Source organism: Dermacentor albipictus, chromosome 1, assembly GCF_038994185.2.
Source record: "Dermacentor albipictus isolate Rhodes 1998 colony chromosome 1, USDA_Dalb.pri_finalv2, whole genome shotgun sequence".
NCBI classification, from domain to species: domain Eukaryota; kingdom Metazoa; phylum Arthropoda; class Arachnida; order Ixodida; family Ixodidae; genus Dermacentor; species Dermacentor albipictus.
Window position 1 is genome coordinate 378,024,913 of NC_091821.1, and position 16,309 is coordinate 378,041,221.

Below are 16,309 nucleotides of genomic sequence, written 5' to 3' on the forward strand. Positions count from 1 at the left end.
TGTGTGTACGAGTGCGCACGTTTTGAGCGCGCGTGCGTGTTTACTTCAGTTTGTGTGTGCGTGCAATTTTCGTGTGCGTGTGCATGTATAGTAGCTATTCCACGCTGTGAAGGTGGATGACCAGCTAAGCTGTAACTCATCACACAGGGTAAGACAAGGCGACATGTATTTATATTCATTGTTTGCATGGCAATGGTAGTGACGACAGCTTTGTTATTATTGTGACATACACTGATTGATTCGGTCACAACTTTACACAGAATCTTGGCCAAAATCTGTACACAACCGTTGTTGAGTGACTTGGATTGGTGTGGCACTTCGAACCAAACTCTTATAGCACTATATTAGAAAACTGTTTCCTACCTGGTTTTGAAATGTCCACATTGAAGTCTCCGACGATGATTACAAGGGTAGTGTCATCACGGCTAACCCAAGTGCGTGGTCATGAACTTATCGATATCACACTCGTGCTTGCCTGGAGATATATACGCAGTGGATATCCATTTCTGCCTTTCTTTCCTTTGTACGGCACAAACATCCTCCTCCCACCCCCTCACTCCCCCCAGTCGGTGGCATTTATATCTTTTGAGCCAAGGGAGTATCGTAGTACATACATTTTGACCTTTGCGTATATGGCAATGCCTTCTTTTTTTTTTCTTATTCCTGATACCAGGAAACCGAGCCTGATGCCACCAACGCTCAGAAATCTAATCGGGAGCGCGCACAATTTTCTCGCACACCTTGTGTGGTGTACCGTAGCGCTGAGCTGCTTCTTGTATAATGCAAGAGAATCGATTGCGCACGGTTGGGCACATGTGTTCAAGCTCATGCACTTGATTTGCGCCAAGATAGCCTTTCCAAGCGTTCACACTTGTTCTAAAGAAGTCTTCAGCACCGTCGACATTTCGGCTGTTTGTAACCGCACCAAATAAATATATCAAACACGTATAAATCTTTGTGACATGATTTTATTATTTAAGTATTCACGTTGGTAACTTCTAGATACGGAGTAAGTTAAGCAGTTGTTTGCATATAATTTAAAAAATTAAATTATGGGCTTTTACGTGCCAAAACCACTTTCTGATTATGAGGCACGCCGTAGTGGAGGACTCCGGAAATTTCGACCACCTGGGGTTCTTTAAGATGCACCTAATTAAGTACACGGGTGTTCTCGCATTTCGCCCCCTTTTAAATGCGGCCGCCGTGGCAGTTGTGTGCGTAGTAAACAAAGCTAGGGTAATTAAGTTTTCAACAATTGATCTTAGGTGGCGAAAGTAAATGAGCAGTTCGGAGCCAGCCCTCGAGATTATCTAGCTGAGTGAAGAAATGTTTATTCTACATGCTTCTCTAAAAGCCACGCGAACAAATATATGGCAAATAATCGAATGCTTTAAAAGCATCACTGACCCAGAAAAAGAACGTCTGTGAGGTCGATCTAACCGCGCTCAGCCTTTTGTTGCCATCAATGGTAGGACTACGTGAGCATGTTTATGTTCCTTGCGGCCAGTCCACTTCCGATTTTTATTCACGTTTTTTTGGAAGGCAAGCAGTTTAAAGGTTTGGTGTAAGTATAGCGCCGAACGTGTGCCGCCGAAAGCTAGCTTGGTCGCAGAAGCGATGCACGACGCAGTGATGGCGCAGATTTAGCGCGCCGCTGGCATCAAGACAACGCGCTGCCACGGAGGGAAGGAAGATAACGAAGGTGAACAGCTAGGCAGTGCCGATGGTGTACGCGCCATTGGACGAAATCCGAGGCCGCTCAGGCGTTTTTTTTTTTTTTTCGCGTTTCGCTTTCAGAAAGAGATACCTTAAATGCAGTGTCATTTGTTGTCTACTGGATTTAAATATGGTTGGTCTCCGAGCGTACGTGTAAGGAAATGCACACATACACAAACACACCCTCACACACACAATACACACTCACAGATTACACACACAAACACTCTCCCTCCACACACACACACACACACACACACACAATTTTTATCCTTTGCACGCACACACAATACGCACGTACAGACGTCCATGCGCACACAAACATGCAGACATTTGTTCGTACGCAGGCATGTTGAAACATGAACACACACGTTCGCACACATTCACACGCGCCAGCGCATGCACCGCAAGCATGCAAGCGCACGCACCCCAAATGCACGCATGCACACACGCCGTGGATGCTCACGCACACATACACGCACTCACGTGCATGCAACTGCAAATACGGAGGCACGCGCACACATACAACCATACACACGCACGCTCAAGATGTGCACTCTCTCTCCGTCCTGGCTGCCTCTCAAAAACCTGCGGGTGCAAACAGACTGCCTAACACTTCCTATACCATTACCATTCCAATGCCAGCTATAATAAATTCATTTACGGTTCAACTGTGGCACTTCTTCAAGTCATTGTGCCCTCTCCTGGGAGGGCGCAGAGATTTGCTCCTGTATTGCGACTACACCACCCACAGCTGACCAAAACACTGCTTTAACGCGGCACCAATGTTACGATCAAATGCCATAAATGCATATGTTGTTAGAAGGGATCACCCTCACGTAGTCAGCTGAAACATTTTGATCCTCGGCCGATATGTTGTAATAAGATTTTTTTTATTTTGCCCGTTCAGTTACGCTGGTGCATTGCCATGAACTTCCGAAGGGGAATATCTCGAATTCTGGACGAGGAAAATCTAGGAACTGTATCCGAACCACCCCTAAAATCTTGCCACATATAGCTTAGCCTCAAGTTAGTTAACCCTCTAACTTTATTAGCAATCGAATCATTAGATAGGTGTAACATCGCCACACCATTGCTGTTCACTGCAGGAGCCTCACGCGGACGCCGCGCCGCACCTTCGGCCATTCTTCGAAGCGCACACACCAGCATAGGCTGGCATACTCACGAGTACGCTCGCTCCGCAGTCATTTTACATATTGAGTGACGAAGAGGACGAATGGACGTTACATGGACGTTACGGGGTATGAGCGTGAGTGGGTGCCGATAAGTACAAGCGTTGGTATGTGCGGGCACGAGTACGAACATGAGCAAGTGCACATCAGTGTGAATGCAAGAGCACCTAACCTAGAAAAACATTAATGAGTATCCACTAATTAGAGCACTGCGCGGGTCCGGGCTGTGGGCTAGACCGGGCCGTCTGAATCGTTTTTCGAAGGGCCCGCGTCGGGCCCGGGTTTGAAGCCACGGGCCCGTGCCGGACTCGGGCCTGCTCACTAAAGGGCCGAAGTCGTGCCTTCGAGCACATGCGAACATTACACATTGCATGGTCCAAGGTATTCTGTGCCAAGCTTCAGTGACGTGTGTAAATTAGCTGGCTCTTAGTAAAATTGTTTGACGGGGAGAGGCGGGCTAGTTGGTAGTTGATATTGGAATGCATCATGTAACTGCGCGAACGACAACGGACGAAGAAAGCCTGTCCTGTGTGTTTGCTTCATCATTTCCTTCATGATGCATATTGGAATGCATCATGTAACTGCGCGAACGACAACGGACGAAGAAAGCCTGTCCTGTGTGTTTCCTTCATCCGTTGTCATTCGCGCGGTCACGTGATGCATTCCAATTTCTTAGTATACCTTAGCAAAGAAACTATAGACACAGATGAAGTTCTACAATTTTTTTTTTTTTGCCACAACAACGAACATTGTTTCTGCACAAGAAAAAATAAGTTACACAGAAAATCATTCTAGGCATTTCCCTGTTACCGCTTTTGCGATTCCACTATTACAACTCTCGATACAAATATTTTAGCTCTAACACAAGAGGTGTCTTTTTCTACTTGTGCATTTATTTGATGCTTAATGCTCGTGAATTCACGTTTGTATACAGTATATATATATATATATATATATATATATATATATATATACATATATATATATATATATATATATATATTTATTTATTTATTTATTTATTTATTCAAATGCTAAATTACCTCATAGGACCAAATTGCACGATCAAGGTAAATGCATGCGCACCAGCGGAGAAATAACAGCACAGGCAATGGGCCAGACCAATGATGTTCCCATGGGAGAAACGAAGATTTTGGTCTTTTATTGATTCTACACTGCAGCTCATTAGACCCCGAGAAGGTGAGGCTGACACGCACAGTACAATCTGTAAGCAAAAATCAATGGTGTTTTTTTTTTTTTTTTTTAAACTTACAGGCTAGGCCTGGTCATGAACATGCGGGCCCTGGCTAAGCTTAATAATGAACACCTGGGCCCGGGCCATGCTCAGGCTTGGTATTACGGGTTCGGGCTGGGCTCATCTTTCATAAAGGGGTCCCGGGCTGGGCCCATGCAGTGCTCTAATCCACTTATTCCCCGACAACCAAAGCATTGCAGCCAATGTCCTCCTAAACTATGCTACTCGTCTCTCTACTCCTCACACACAACACCGGACATGGCAAGAAATTCACATGCACAAACAAGGCCACGTGATCGTCCAGCAGCTACTGAGACTATTTACGACGCCATCGCTTTTGCCGGCTATGCTTAGAATATGTGATGTGCCAAAGGTCATGCGGGTTGAGCGATATGTATTACAAGCTGAAAACGAGCTCACTTATCCATGAGACAAGCATTTGGCTTTATTGTGTGTGCCAAAAAGGGATTACAAGAGCATAGAGGTTACACGCAAAGCCTCGAGAAACAGGCAGTAAATACGTTAGAAGCTCTTGCATTTGCTAAGTCATAAAATTCTGGTATACAACAGCTCTGCCAATGCACATTACAAGAATATTGAAACAGGCGTACAGTGCAGACTACTTGTAAAATAACCGCTTAAGGTGCAATACAGGACGCAGTGCAGCTTTTTGTAGCCAAAATAGTGGCGGTAAAGCAAGATCGCTCGCCACACTGCTCACACGTTTGGTCTGTGTTGCATTAATGAATCATGATACCAAATAAGACCACTGCGCTGCCTCTACAGTAATTAGTTTTAGGGACGAGGGTCTACTGCAAAGCCACGTTAGATTCTACAATTAATGCACAATGTAACAAAAGAAGTTGTCCATATGGCTTGTACACTGATTATAAAAATAGATTATCTGTTTACACCGCGGCTCTCTTAATAGCATTGTTTTTCGTGACTTCTATGGCATATTCTAAAAGCAGTCTACACTGTATACGAAAACTCCGCCGCCTAAACAGTGCTTGCAATTTCAACGTACAGCTTCTTGAACAATGCAAGTACAGGTCACAATTCGCTGGTCAATAACTCCGACCCAGTCGAGGGTCAAGACATTGAAAATGGAGCGAAACCTTTTGCAAGCTGAGATTCAAAAAGTGGCGCGACTCAGAAAATACTGCCCGCAGCATACTACTAAAATGGGGCTAGTGCAAGACGAGACAGTTTGTTCATACATCAGGCTTACAACAGCCAAATAACACAGGCTGCAGAAGGCGGCTGAAAAGTATTTTCAGTGTGTTAAATGGTATCTTCAAGTTAACAGGTAGCCATGCACTTTCCAACAACATATGGCAGAGGCACAGGGACAGCAGTCTTTGCAAGCCACATTAGACTGCACAGTAGCGTTTTACTTAACAGACTGGCCCGGCTGCACGAGAGATTGGCTGTTAAATTGTCGAAGCAATGCATGCGACGCAAGTACTTCTGCCGCACACTGCAGTGTATCTTATATATCCAAACTTCCACTGGTGCAGAGAAGCATGGTTGCTACAAATTACACGAGTGATACACCAGGAAAAAATGTTGCAGATGAATTGAACCAGAAATAAGTTTAGCAGCAACAGTGAATGCATAAACAGGAGTCCATGCCCTCCACATTTGGTAAAGGGTTAGGCACAAAAGTGATGTTGCATGGCAAACTGTACAGGAAGTGCTGAACACTGCTGGGTATACATGATTGAAGACAAAAGTGGCAGTACTTAGGCACTGCCATTACTACAGTTTTCTGCATTACTGTTACAAAAAAAAAGGAAGTAAGATTAGTTCTTTGAAGGAGTTTCGCATTAACCGCAGCGCACGCAAACCTCTTATTCCTGAACGGGAGCACCAAACAATCACAAGAGCACCTACGACATATGGGAGTCATCGAGAAATACAGCTCAAGGTAAAGTGAAAAAGCACAAGTTCAGTTGTTCGGCACCAACAATAAAGTTGTCTTTCTAGTGAAAAGCTTTGTTAGACTGAATTCCGCTTTTACATAGACCTCCATGTCAGAACAGAAATAAAGCTTTTCAGGGACTAACATTCACAGTGACTTGAATATTGTGCGTGAAAATAACAAATGAGCATTTCAGCCACAATTTCTGGCAACAGCTATGCTACTTAGGTACATATGCCATCCCCTTGTGCAGTGGTGAGTAATGCATTACGCGACAATCCCACGGTTACATGCAAGTGCATCTGCAATTTAACTTTCGTGTTACACTCGGAAGTTGTCTTGAGCATTTTGCAATTCCCAGACAACTTCTTGCACCAAATGCTGTAAGTCGGCAACATCTGTTTAGCACCCGAGGCACAAAAGTTGACAAAATGCACTGCTTAATTACCTTCTCAACTATAGGAAATGCTACGTTGTCTCATATTCGTGCAAAATAGAACAAAGAAAGTTTGCTATAACGTGATTTTCATCAAATCAAGGTTTGTTACACCGTGGTGCTGGTGCACTATGGCACAGCAAATTTTGCCAGTGCTGCCAGCCAGCATTTCACTTTTTCATAATCCATATGGGATCCTTGACACGAGTGCCAAGATGAAAACAAAATAGGACAATAAAACTACGCACTCGGAAGAACATAAAAGGTAGGTAGAACTGAAAGGAAGAGAGATAGAAGGCTAAAAACAAAAAAAATGCTTCCACACTTAGGTAAAAAAAATGCCATTTAGGGGAAAGAAAGGCTACAGAAACATGACAAAAACTTGCCATGTTACACTATGCAGCAATTCTTATTGGCTAGTGGCATTTCAAGTTAGAGAAATGCATAACAAAGAAAAGCTATGCTTTCCTTCGAAGAAAGCTCATGAAATTTATCGCAAACAAAAAACAGGAGCATAGTGTCACTTCTGGAAAGTTGACAATGTTCACAGACAATACACTCAGTTGACTCAAGTGAAACGAGAAAAAAAAATTCAGGACAACAGGTACAAGGTATAAAAGTAAAGAAAGATATCACACAGGACCTACTTACCAGACCACAGTTTAGCATATAATTGTAAGGCAACTAAAATGAACACATCTACATAACACAGTGAATGATCTTGTGCTGCAGTGAGACTCATCAGCTCAAAAATCTGCATCAACCAGAGACTGCATGATGCAAGTAGCAGTATGCAACAGAGCCCATCTGAATGCTTTCTGACTAAAAGAATATTGGCACAGTTAATCTATAGTTGTTTCTGTACGACAGCACAACTAACAAGGTAGTATAACAGGTCATCCTTAACAATAACACATTTACCAGTTGTACCTATGATAGCTTTACGAAAGCTTCAGCTTTCTTCAGGACATTCTTCAGGTAGAAGATCCCAACTCGGCTGCAAAACTAACCACATGCTAATGATCTGCAGATTCTAAGTTCCCGAACAAATTGCTATCTTATTTGACGTATGCGGCATGATCATAAATACTAAAGAGAACACTCCTTAATGAAGGCGGGGGTCTCAAACTTGCGTTGGGCCACATACATTACATGCAGTTCCCTCCAGTGCATGCACAGTTGTCAAATGTTAGCCGCTGGTTAAAGGGTCAAATGGTCACTGGTCAAATGTTAGCCAATGGTAGCCACTTACTAAGGCCAATGCAAATTAATGGAGAAGGCAAACACTCAGGAGGGCCAGTCAGGCTGCAGGCAAGAGTTCAGCAAGCCGCCTATGAACTGTTGGCCATGTGCTTTAAAGTGCCAAGAAGCAAGGATGTATTGCTACTGTAGTGCAGCACAAATTATTGCCGCAAAATTTAACCATCAGTAAAATAGAAATATGCAACTAGTACTTTCTTTTCAAGTGGCACAGCAGGCAGAGCCTGTTGGCATCTTCAATTAGCCATTACAGAGCCACTACAGCGGTTGAGTACGAGAGTAACTGAGCTTTATTGTGAAAACAAGCCTGTACGAACAGCTATAATGAAACCTGGTGGTAATTGCCACACTCCATCTCCCAAGTAACTTGCAGCACTGCCAAAGGTACAAAGTGTACACAAGCAATATCCTTGCCCCACGCAGTAGCAAAGTTCTATTTCTGCTTGGTATGCGATACTTTAGAGGTATGTGAAGTGTTATGCCCTTTGTGCAAGCACGTCATGCACCAAAAGTTGCTTTGGTGATTATTGCTGGTAACCATATTAGCCATCCTAACCATGATTACATAGCAACATGGCATTGCCCATACAGCCAGCGACCACCTGCTTCGATTCGAATCCACGCTTTTTACTGGCTTTCCCCACTGACAGCAAGAAAGTAATTGTAAAATCAGTCACCACTTACTCTCATTTCATGCTGAAGGCAAAGTATTAGTGTTGTCATTGCTATTGAGACCAGCTGTTTGTTTTGATGCTGCCAGGACTACAAAGGCAGCGCTGAGTCATCAAAGTAGTCTAATTGTGGAATGCTATAAAGACCCAAATTGTTCACTGCATCATAATATTACTGCTCAGCTTTGCTATGGTATGTGATGGAAATAGCGAGCAAATGCCACACAGACGGAAAAAAGACAATGCGGTGCAGGTGAACATTTGCAAGGGCATTTGCCATTACTACTGGCTAAGGAGGCTGAAAGGAACTGCTGAGAAAGTGTATAAATGAAGCGAAGCCAAACTGTAACATTTATGTAAATGCAGCTTGTGGTTACAATGCCAAAATATTTGTTGCATCAGTCCACCAACTGTGAAGCATGTATCAACAGGATGGCAATACAACGGTACGCAGACGATGCAGTGCAGATGAACACATACTGAGGGGCATTCGGCTTTCCTATTGGCTAAGGAGTCTTCCAGATTCCACAGTGCTGCTAGGAACTGTTGAGATAGAGTATAGAGCACAATTCTTGCAATACAACTTGAGTGCTGCACTTCCCGATGTTCATAGCCTTGTCACAGCATTCAGAAATGAACACTCAAAGGCACCATGTGTACCATATCTGCTAAAGATATCATGTCAACTTAGGCTAATCATTGTGATTACACACCTTAGCATAATCCATACTAGGGCACAGTTGTCGTGCCATGCAATGTGCTAGCTACCCACAATGTGTGTACAGCAACTGCTTGCAATGTGCAACATGAAAGTCAAATGGTCAAATGTAAGCTGCCTATGAATTGAGCATGTAAATATAAATTTTACATGTTTAACACCTACTCGTCTAAACTTCCACTTTGTTACATGCTTGGCAACCAAGATTTTCTTTCTCACATACTAACTGCAAATATGCTACTGGAGTATGCAACTTCTAAAGTGTAAAATGGGTGCACCATCATGAATCCACGCTGAAATGAATCCACGCTTTACTGAAATGTTAACTGTTTGACACTACACTAACAAAATTGCTAAAGAAAGTAGTTCCTTTACATAAAAGTGTATAATCAAAACTGTAAAGAGACATTCTTAAAGTCACTCCATATATAATAAAGAACGATTACGAAAATCTTTTTCCTGTGTTGTGCATATTAGTATAGGTAGACTGAACTGTAGAGCACAGAAGAGATGTGCAAGCTTGATCTTCAAGCATAGTAGGCCCCTTGGGGCTAGCACCAATCAAAGAGCAGACCCTTACAGTAGCTTGAGCTCTTCACATTGTCACTTGCTATGAGTGCATGCTTTGCCAAAGTTACTCAATTCTAACAAAAATTTCTTTCCAGAAAAGAATTGACGACAACTGCGATACTTCCTACTGCAAGATTAGAGCACAGCTCTATCCGTGTTTTCATTTCGCAATACATTGAGGTAAGCAATTGGAGGGACACATGTAGCAGAGTCAGCGACTGTCAAAAATCTGATCTACGAGTTGAGCGCGTCGGCTTTTATACATGACTCATCAAAGGTTCCAGTGTAATCGCTGATGCCCGCGTGGCTTCCAGAAAGTACTACACAATTTGCGTCGCGCATAAAATCATATTACAAAAAGCTTTGGTGATAACAGCCAACTGTAGAACTATCTATAACATTAGAGAAACTTCCGATACATGCAGGCGTGTCGCGCATCGAGGGATAGTGTTTAACGCTTGTTAGCTGATTAAAAACAGTGACTGAAGGAAGATAAAGAAGTCATCAGTGAACAGATGACGGTGTGCTACTCTGGCGCCATCTCGTAGCGGTCGTCACGGCAGGCACTATGCTTGCGCAGCACTACGCTTTTCTTCTCACGCTTTTGCCATGCCCTCCTCTTCCACTTTCTGCCTCATCCATCCGCTGCACCCTCCTCATCCCACTTTCCTCCTTACACTCTTTGCTCTTGCTGCTTTTTTTCATGCCCCGCTGCACTTGTTCACTCGGCTACATCGGGAACACAGACACTCTACGTAGAAACGGCCGCCTAGGAGCTGCGCTCTAAAATTCATTAGGATGCGAGATGTGAGTTAGAATCGTGAATGAAACCAAATCTAAGATAGGTGTCACAATCCCACCTCCCAATCTTGAAAGGTATGCTTTGCCATAGTGCAAGTGCCAGAAGTTTGTCATTGTTGGACGCCATTTCCAACTGGGGTCCAAATCATTCCTCTGGCAACAAATCACTATTTCTCTGTTACCAACAAAATCTGGTAAGGGAATAATCAAGGGCATTGCATTTAATATCTTTTGAAGTATGAAAATCAGGCTGCACATTGCAATCAAAGGCACTGCATTTTACATTTCCACCTATGGGAAATTTACTGTGCGTTGCAATCAGAGACATTTTACTATCGAGTAAGTACAGTATTTTGGGCCGGTAGGTGCATGTTGGAGGAATGAGAGTTCGCATAGCTAAAAAAAAGGTGTAAAATAGACAGTAACAGAAATGGACATGACCTACAGCCTCACTTTTCAATTCTGCACCGAGTAGTTTCTACATTTCACCAACAATATATTCATGACATCAATAGTCGGTGTCTTCATATAGGTTAGGCAAAGGCTACTGCACCCTGAATAGGACTTGTGCTTCATTCAATTTCTTAATGTGATTAATTATTTGCTTCAGTGACGTCGCTGATTTGTGTTGCCAACACTTGCTGCAGGTCAACAGTTTTCTGTTGCTGATACCTGTAGACAGATTGGTATTCAGTTGCTGCTGAATATGCCTCAAAGCAAATTTCAAGCATTAGTATGAGCGCTGGTTTATGAATCAACTTTCAGGTAACAGTCATGGAAGTCAGACAGCCTTTTTTTTTAATTCTGGGGTTTTACGTACCAAAACCACAATATGATTACAAAGCACGGCTTAGTGAGGGACTCCGAATTAATTTGGACCACCTGAGATTCTTTAACGTGCAACCCAATGCACAGTACATGGGCATTCTTTTTTGCATTTCACCTCTGTTGAAATACAGCCACTGCAGCCAAACGGCTTTCTTTTTCTCTTATCGCACTGGGGAAAAAAACAAGACAGTCAAAAACATGCACAAGAATAGTCGCAGTTTCGCCCAAAAAACGAAGCATCGATCGTGATAGCAAATTAGTAGACAGCTATACTAAGTAAGGATAGTAGTTTTATCAGCTGTATAAACTTCGAAACATTCGCTTACTAACTGTATTAACTAGGATGATGTCAGTGTGCACAGGCAAACATGAACACATTAAACTCGATGAGTGCAGACACTCACTGTCAAAACGCTGGTGTGAGCAGGTGTGGCAGCAGCAAGCGAAGTGACCTTCATGCGGTCTATTGCTTCAACACAAGAGTGGTGAGAAAACAGCGCGCACAGAGGTATGAGGTGTCAACAGATCCCTTTCAAGATACGGCGTGCCCGACCGTGTGCACCCATGCAAAGTACACATTTATTGGCAGAGTCGAAGCCGGCCCCCTCCCCCCTGCGCTGCCTCTCCGCTTTCCTCTATATATGGCCTGCGAGATTGAGCCGCGATCATCAGTTTCCCTTGCACATGGTCGCCAAATACGCAGTTGCTGCCACAGCATAACGCCGCCACTGCCCCCTCCCTCCTTCCTATCCTCCCCATGGCCTTTCGCGCTACAGAAGGCAATGCATTTGCTTTCCGCTTTCCTCCTTCGCGTGCGCCAGATTGAACTGTGATCACTGGCTCACCCTCGCACACTTTAATTCGCATACACAGCACACGGCGTGTAGCGACGATTTTATCACCCTCGGACTTATAATTAGCCTCCATATAATTGCTTGGGCTGTCCAGCGGGCCGAGGATGCCGTTAGGACCCAGGAAATCCTGGCCGTCACCTAGGCAGGGCCTTTGGCCCTCCCCACCAACTCGCAGGACACGAAATACAGTTATTTTCACCTCCTCCATATAATTGATATCCCAATAAAATGTTAAATACCCTATTTTCCTTATTCCGTGCCTAAAATATTACAGGCAAACCATGACACCCTAGGTGTGCACCTGGTCAGTTCATGGAATTGGCATGACTTGCCTGTGCTCAACAACAACACCTGCAGACATACTCAAGTGAGAGGAAAGAGGTCGGCATCAAAGCAATGCTAAGGCCCTCCAAAAAATTTATTCATCCCTCTGGGAATGCCCTAGTAGGAACTTGTAGCATGTTATGAATTCGCTAGAAAATTTGCCAAATTAATGACTCGGCTGCACTATCAACACATCAAAAGCACATGTAGGCCATGATAAGGTCACCTCAACGTGAAAGAAAGCTTCCTCTACATCCATTAAAGGTGTTTTTACCAGTACGAATTCTGTGTTGTTACAGGCACAGTAAATGTGAAAGGGAGTGCCTTCCCCCACATGTGCTTCCATGTTTTGCAAGTTCATCAACTTACGTTTTCACATGCTAATTTTCATTTCTTTCTTCCACTAGCTTGAAGTGGTGTTCAGTTTCCAGCGAGGAATATGTTGGAGATCTCTCTTCGCACATAAAAATTAAATGCAATTTAATCCTCTATCAATTATTGAAGAGCTTAAACATTCAGCTGTAAAACTGAGGTATAGCTAATACCACAGTTTTGAATATAGCAAGGGCTGCATTTCAAGGCAAGAAATAGAATTTAAAAAAAAAACATTTTGTATTAGTCACGTAAGTTATTGACTGCCAGTCTGTTAATGTTATTTACAGTCAGGAATATGCTACATTATTGCAATAGAACACAGCTCTAAAATGAACACATCCCAACGGTGACCTGTGCACCAATTCTACTCCACAGCACAGATTAAAAAGTTTCAGCAACCTCCAGATTCATTATAAGCTTCTCAGCGATTCACTTCAGCAAGATCCACACTTGCTATGAAGTGCCAAAGTTTTGAGCTATAATTATTTTGCCTAACCCTTCTAATCATGTACAATCACGCTAAGAAGATAATTGGCAATGATACTTGCTGACTATCCCAAACTTCAAAGTTTGAAAAACCTCAGGCAGGCTCTAACTGCTCAGAGGAGTTCCCTACGTGTACTTGGCTTCTCTGCCTTCCCCAACAACTACTAATTGGTAATTGGTTGTGCACACAGCACATTACTATGCCCAAGCAATTCTAGGCTCAATTTTGCACTTCTACTACAATTTCAACGTAGGCTAAAGCAATTTCTCTATTACTTCGTTCCTCTTGCAACGAGCAATGTGCGATTCCAAATTCATGCTTGGTGTTGCAGAAGATGCAACAAGTAAGGAATCAGTCCAACTAAACTTTTAGTAAGTCAACTTCACAACCTCACTGATCACTGCAACAGAAGCATGTCTGTGCAACTTGAAAATGCAAAGAATATGAGCTCAACACCGAAATAAGTAAAAACTAATCAGCCAGAGGGCTGCTAGACTTTCGCGTTGGCTTGACATGCACGGAAGTGTCATGGAGCACACAAAACCACAGCAATCGGACTAGTTTGTGTGTCTGAACACACTCCATTACCGCATCGTATATAAAAGTACGAAGGTGTGTGGTTATAGATTAAAGGTAATTGAAACCTAGGAAGAAAATGAAAAATTCGCTACACCAAAATGCAACAACTGCAAGTAACAAAATTGCCAACAGTAGTGCAGTGCTATACGTAAATCTGTGCTGAACATCCTGCAGTCGATAGCCTGGAACCTCGCCAAAAAGAATGGATAAAAATGCAAAGTCAACTTGTGTTTAGACTAGACGACAACTGTACATGTACAACAGGAAAGTTCTAAGCGTAGTTCTGGAAATGGGTAAAAAAAGGAGGAAGATTTGAAAAACAGGAACGATAACAGTACATGGTCAATATGGTGGCACGAGGACATGCTCCACACGTGGCATACAGCAAAAGCAAGGACATGTGGATCCACAGTCAGCTGCTTCCCGGTGATGTACTACAGCATGCCGGGTCTGTCATTCTCCTTGTTCCCAGACTTTTCAAAGAACATGTAATCCTAGAGCAAACAAGAAAGAAAAAGATGCATTATCTTCAAAGCTCCAATGAAACAGTGTATGTGTAATGACAAATTAAGTACACTGTACACATTTAGTTGCATTTATTCCACATTTAAAAAAGTCTTGCAATGATATGAATGGCATTTAACAAATACAGCGTCAACCTATGATACTTATTCATCCTTGAGGCACACATTAATTCAGCCAGTTAAAAACATGGTTTAGTCACTTTCTTGTTTCCTAAAGCATGCAGCCGCACAATACACTTGAAACAGATGTTAATGTGCTCACACACATGGGCTCCATGCGACAATGCCGGAATAACTGAGATGCAAGAACCTTATAGATTTTATTGCGATTTGTGCATGGAAAACGGCAAGTCACTTAAAAAAAATGTTCACTACAGAACATTACTGTATAAAGCAGCAAAGTAAGAGAACCCACTACATGACAACATAGTATTGGAATTGCAAACACACAGACGTCTAGCCTTTAATTTTTTTCACCAACATACTTGGCACATGCCAATATATTTTGGAGCACAAGTCCCATTAGAAGTGTATTAGAATTCCTTTAAAACTAGTCTTTATTATAACGACGTATACATTATTACGCTTTAAACATTTAAAACATTATTATCGTTAGTGCTACTGATACTGAGATGCTTTTTCTTGGTGGGTAAAATTGTACACACAGAGCATGAAAGGGTTGTTATATGTGACCCTTAAATACAGTTGAGCCCACTTATAACAAACATCATTAGACTGCAAAATGCATTCACTACATCTGAGTTCACAATAAGTGAATTGCCCTAAAAAAAAAAAGGCAACAAAAATTAGACGACGCTCCATGTTGCATAGAACTCAGTATTACAAGTTTGCTTCTTCGATACGGGCCCAATAACAGCAGTTTCCAGGTTGTTCAGAGTAGACATGTACTCAGTCTCTGGTGAACACCAGTTACTTCAAGATTATGGGAGTACCATAGTTATTCTATTATAAGGTGGTCGTGATTATAACGTCACAGTGCCACCCAGTTGAGGGACTCAAGAAAAAAACATAAGTATGCGGACTAATATAAGCCAATATAGAGTAGGCGATGAATTATTCAAACTCAGCGGAGATTGCCAGAAACACTGAACTATTAATACAACCAAAACGCAAAATCATAACCATGAAAGAGGGTAAGGGTGCTTCAACACACGGTTTAAGGGTTATATGTGAATTTTGACTTCAGGTGCGACTTCACGGCAGTGCTTATTTTGCCTTAAAGTATGGCTTCATGGCATCGCGCAGGGTGCACTGCCGTAAAGCCACACTATCAGGCGAAATTTGCTCCTCCTTCCTCGTGGTTTCCGAAATCACCAAGCAACATTCGCTCGTTCATATCGAAAGTTACAACTTTGTCGCTTTCAGACAGGATTCAGCTATACCAGCGCACATTGCCACACGCCCAGTTGAGTAGCGCTTCCGTGCTTCGGAAAAGAGGTGTGCACACACTCTTTTTACCGCAAGCAGGTTCGAAGTGTCCGTTGTTGATGATGATGTGTGGTGTTTTATGGCGCAAGGGCCAGGTTTGGCCAAAGAGCGCCATGCCAAGTGGTAGTGTTAACGATGTATTATGGGAGATGTGACTTGGCTGTAAAGTGGCCTAAAAATAGTCGCTGTAAAGTGCGTAAAATCTGAGTGCTATAAAATTATGGCGATGACTAATGACGGATACTATGTACATTAAAATCCATCGTAAAAGAATGATGCAAAATAGAAAGTATATAAGATTCTAAAATTCACAAGAGCACCACTGCCTCGTTAGAGCCCTTGGGA

At 42.8% G+C, this 16,309-nt stretch overlaps 1 protein-coding gene across 3 annotated transcripts in view; it reads right to left on the bottom strand.

Moving 5' to 3' along the window:
- Positions 1 to 4,584: 4,584 nt before the first annotated feature.
- Positions 4,585 to 16,309, bottom strand: part of LOC135900251 (phospholipid scramblase 2-like) — a 43,003-nt gene continuing 31,278 nt past the window's right edge. For all 3 annotated transcript variants that reach the window (XM_065429680.2, XM_065429679.2, XM_065429678.2), the window contains exon 8: positions 4,585 to 14,485. In XM_065429680.2, the coding sequence (XP_065285752.1) occupies positions 14,426 to 14,485 (60 nt within the window). In that variant the 3' untranslated portion in view covers positions 4,585 to 14,425. The remainder of the gene's footprint in view (positions 14,486 to 16,309) is intronic.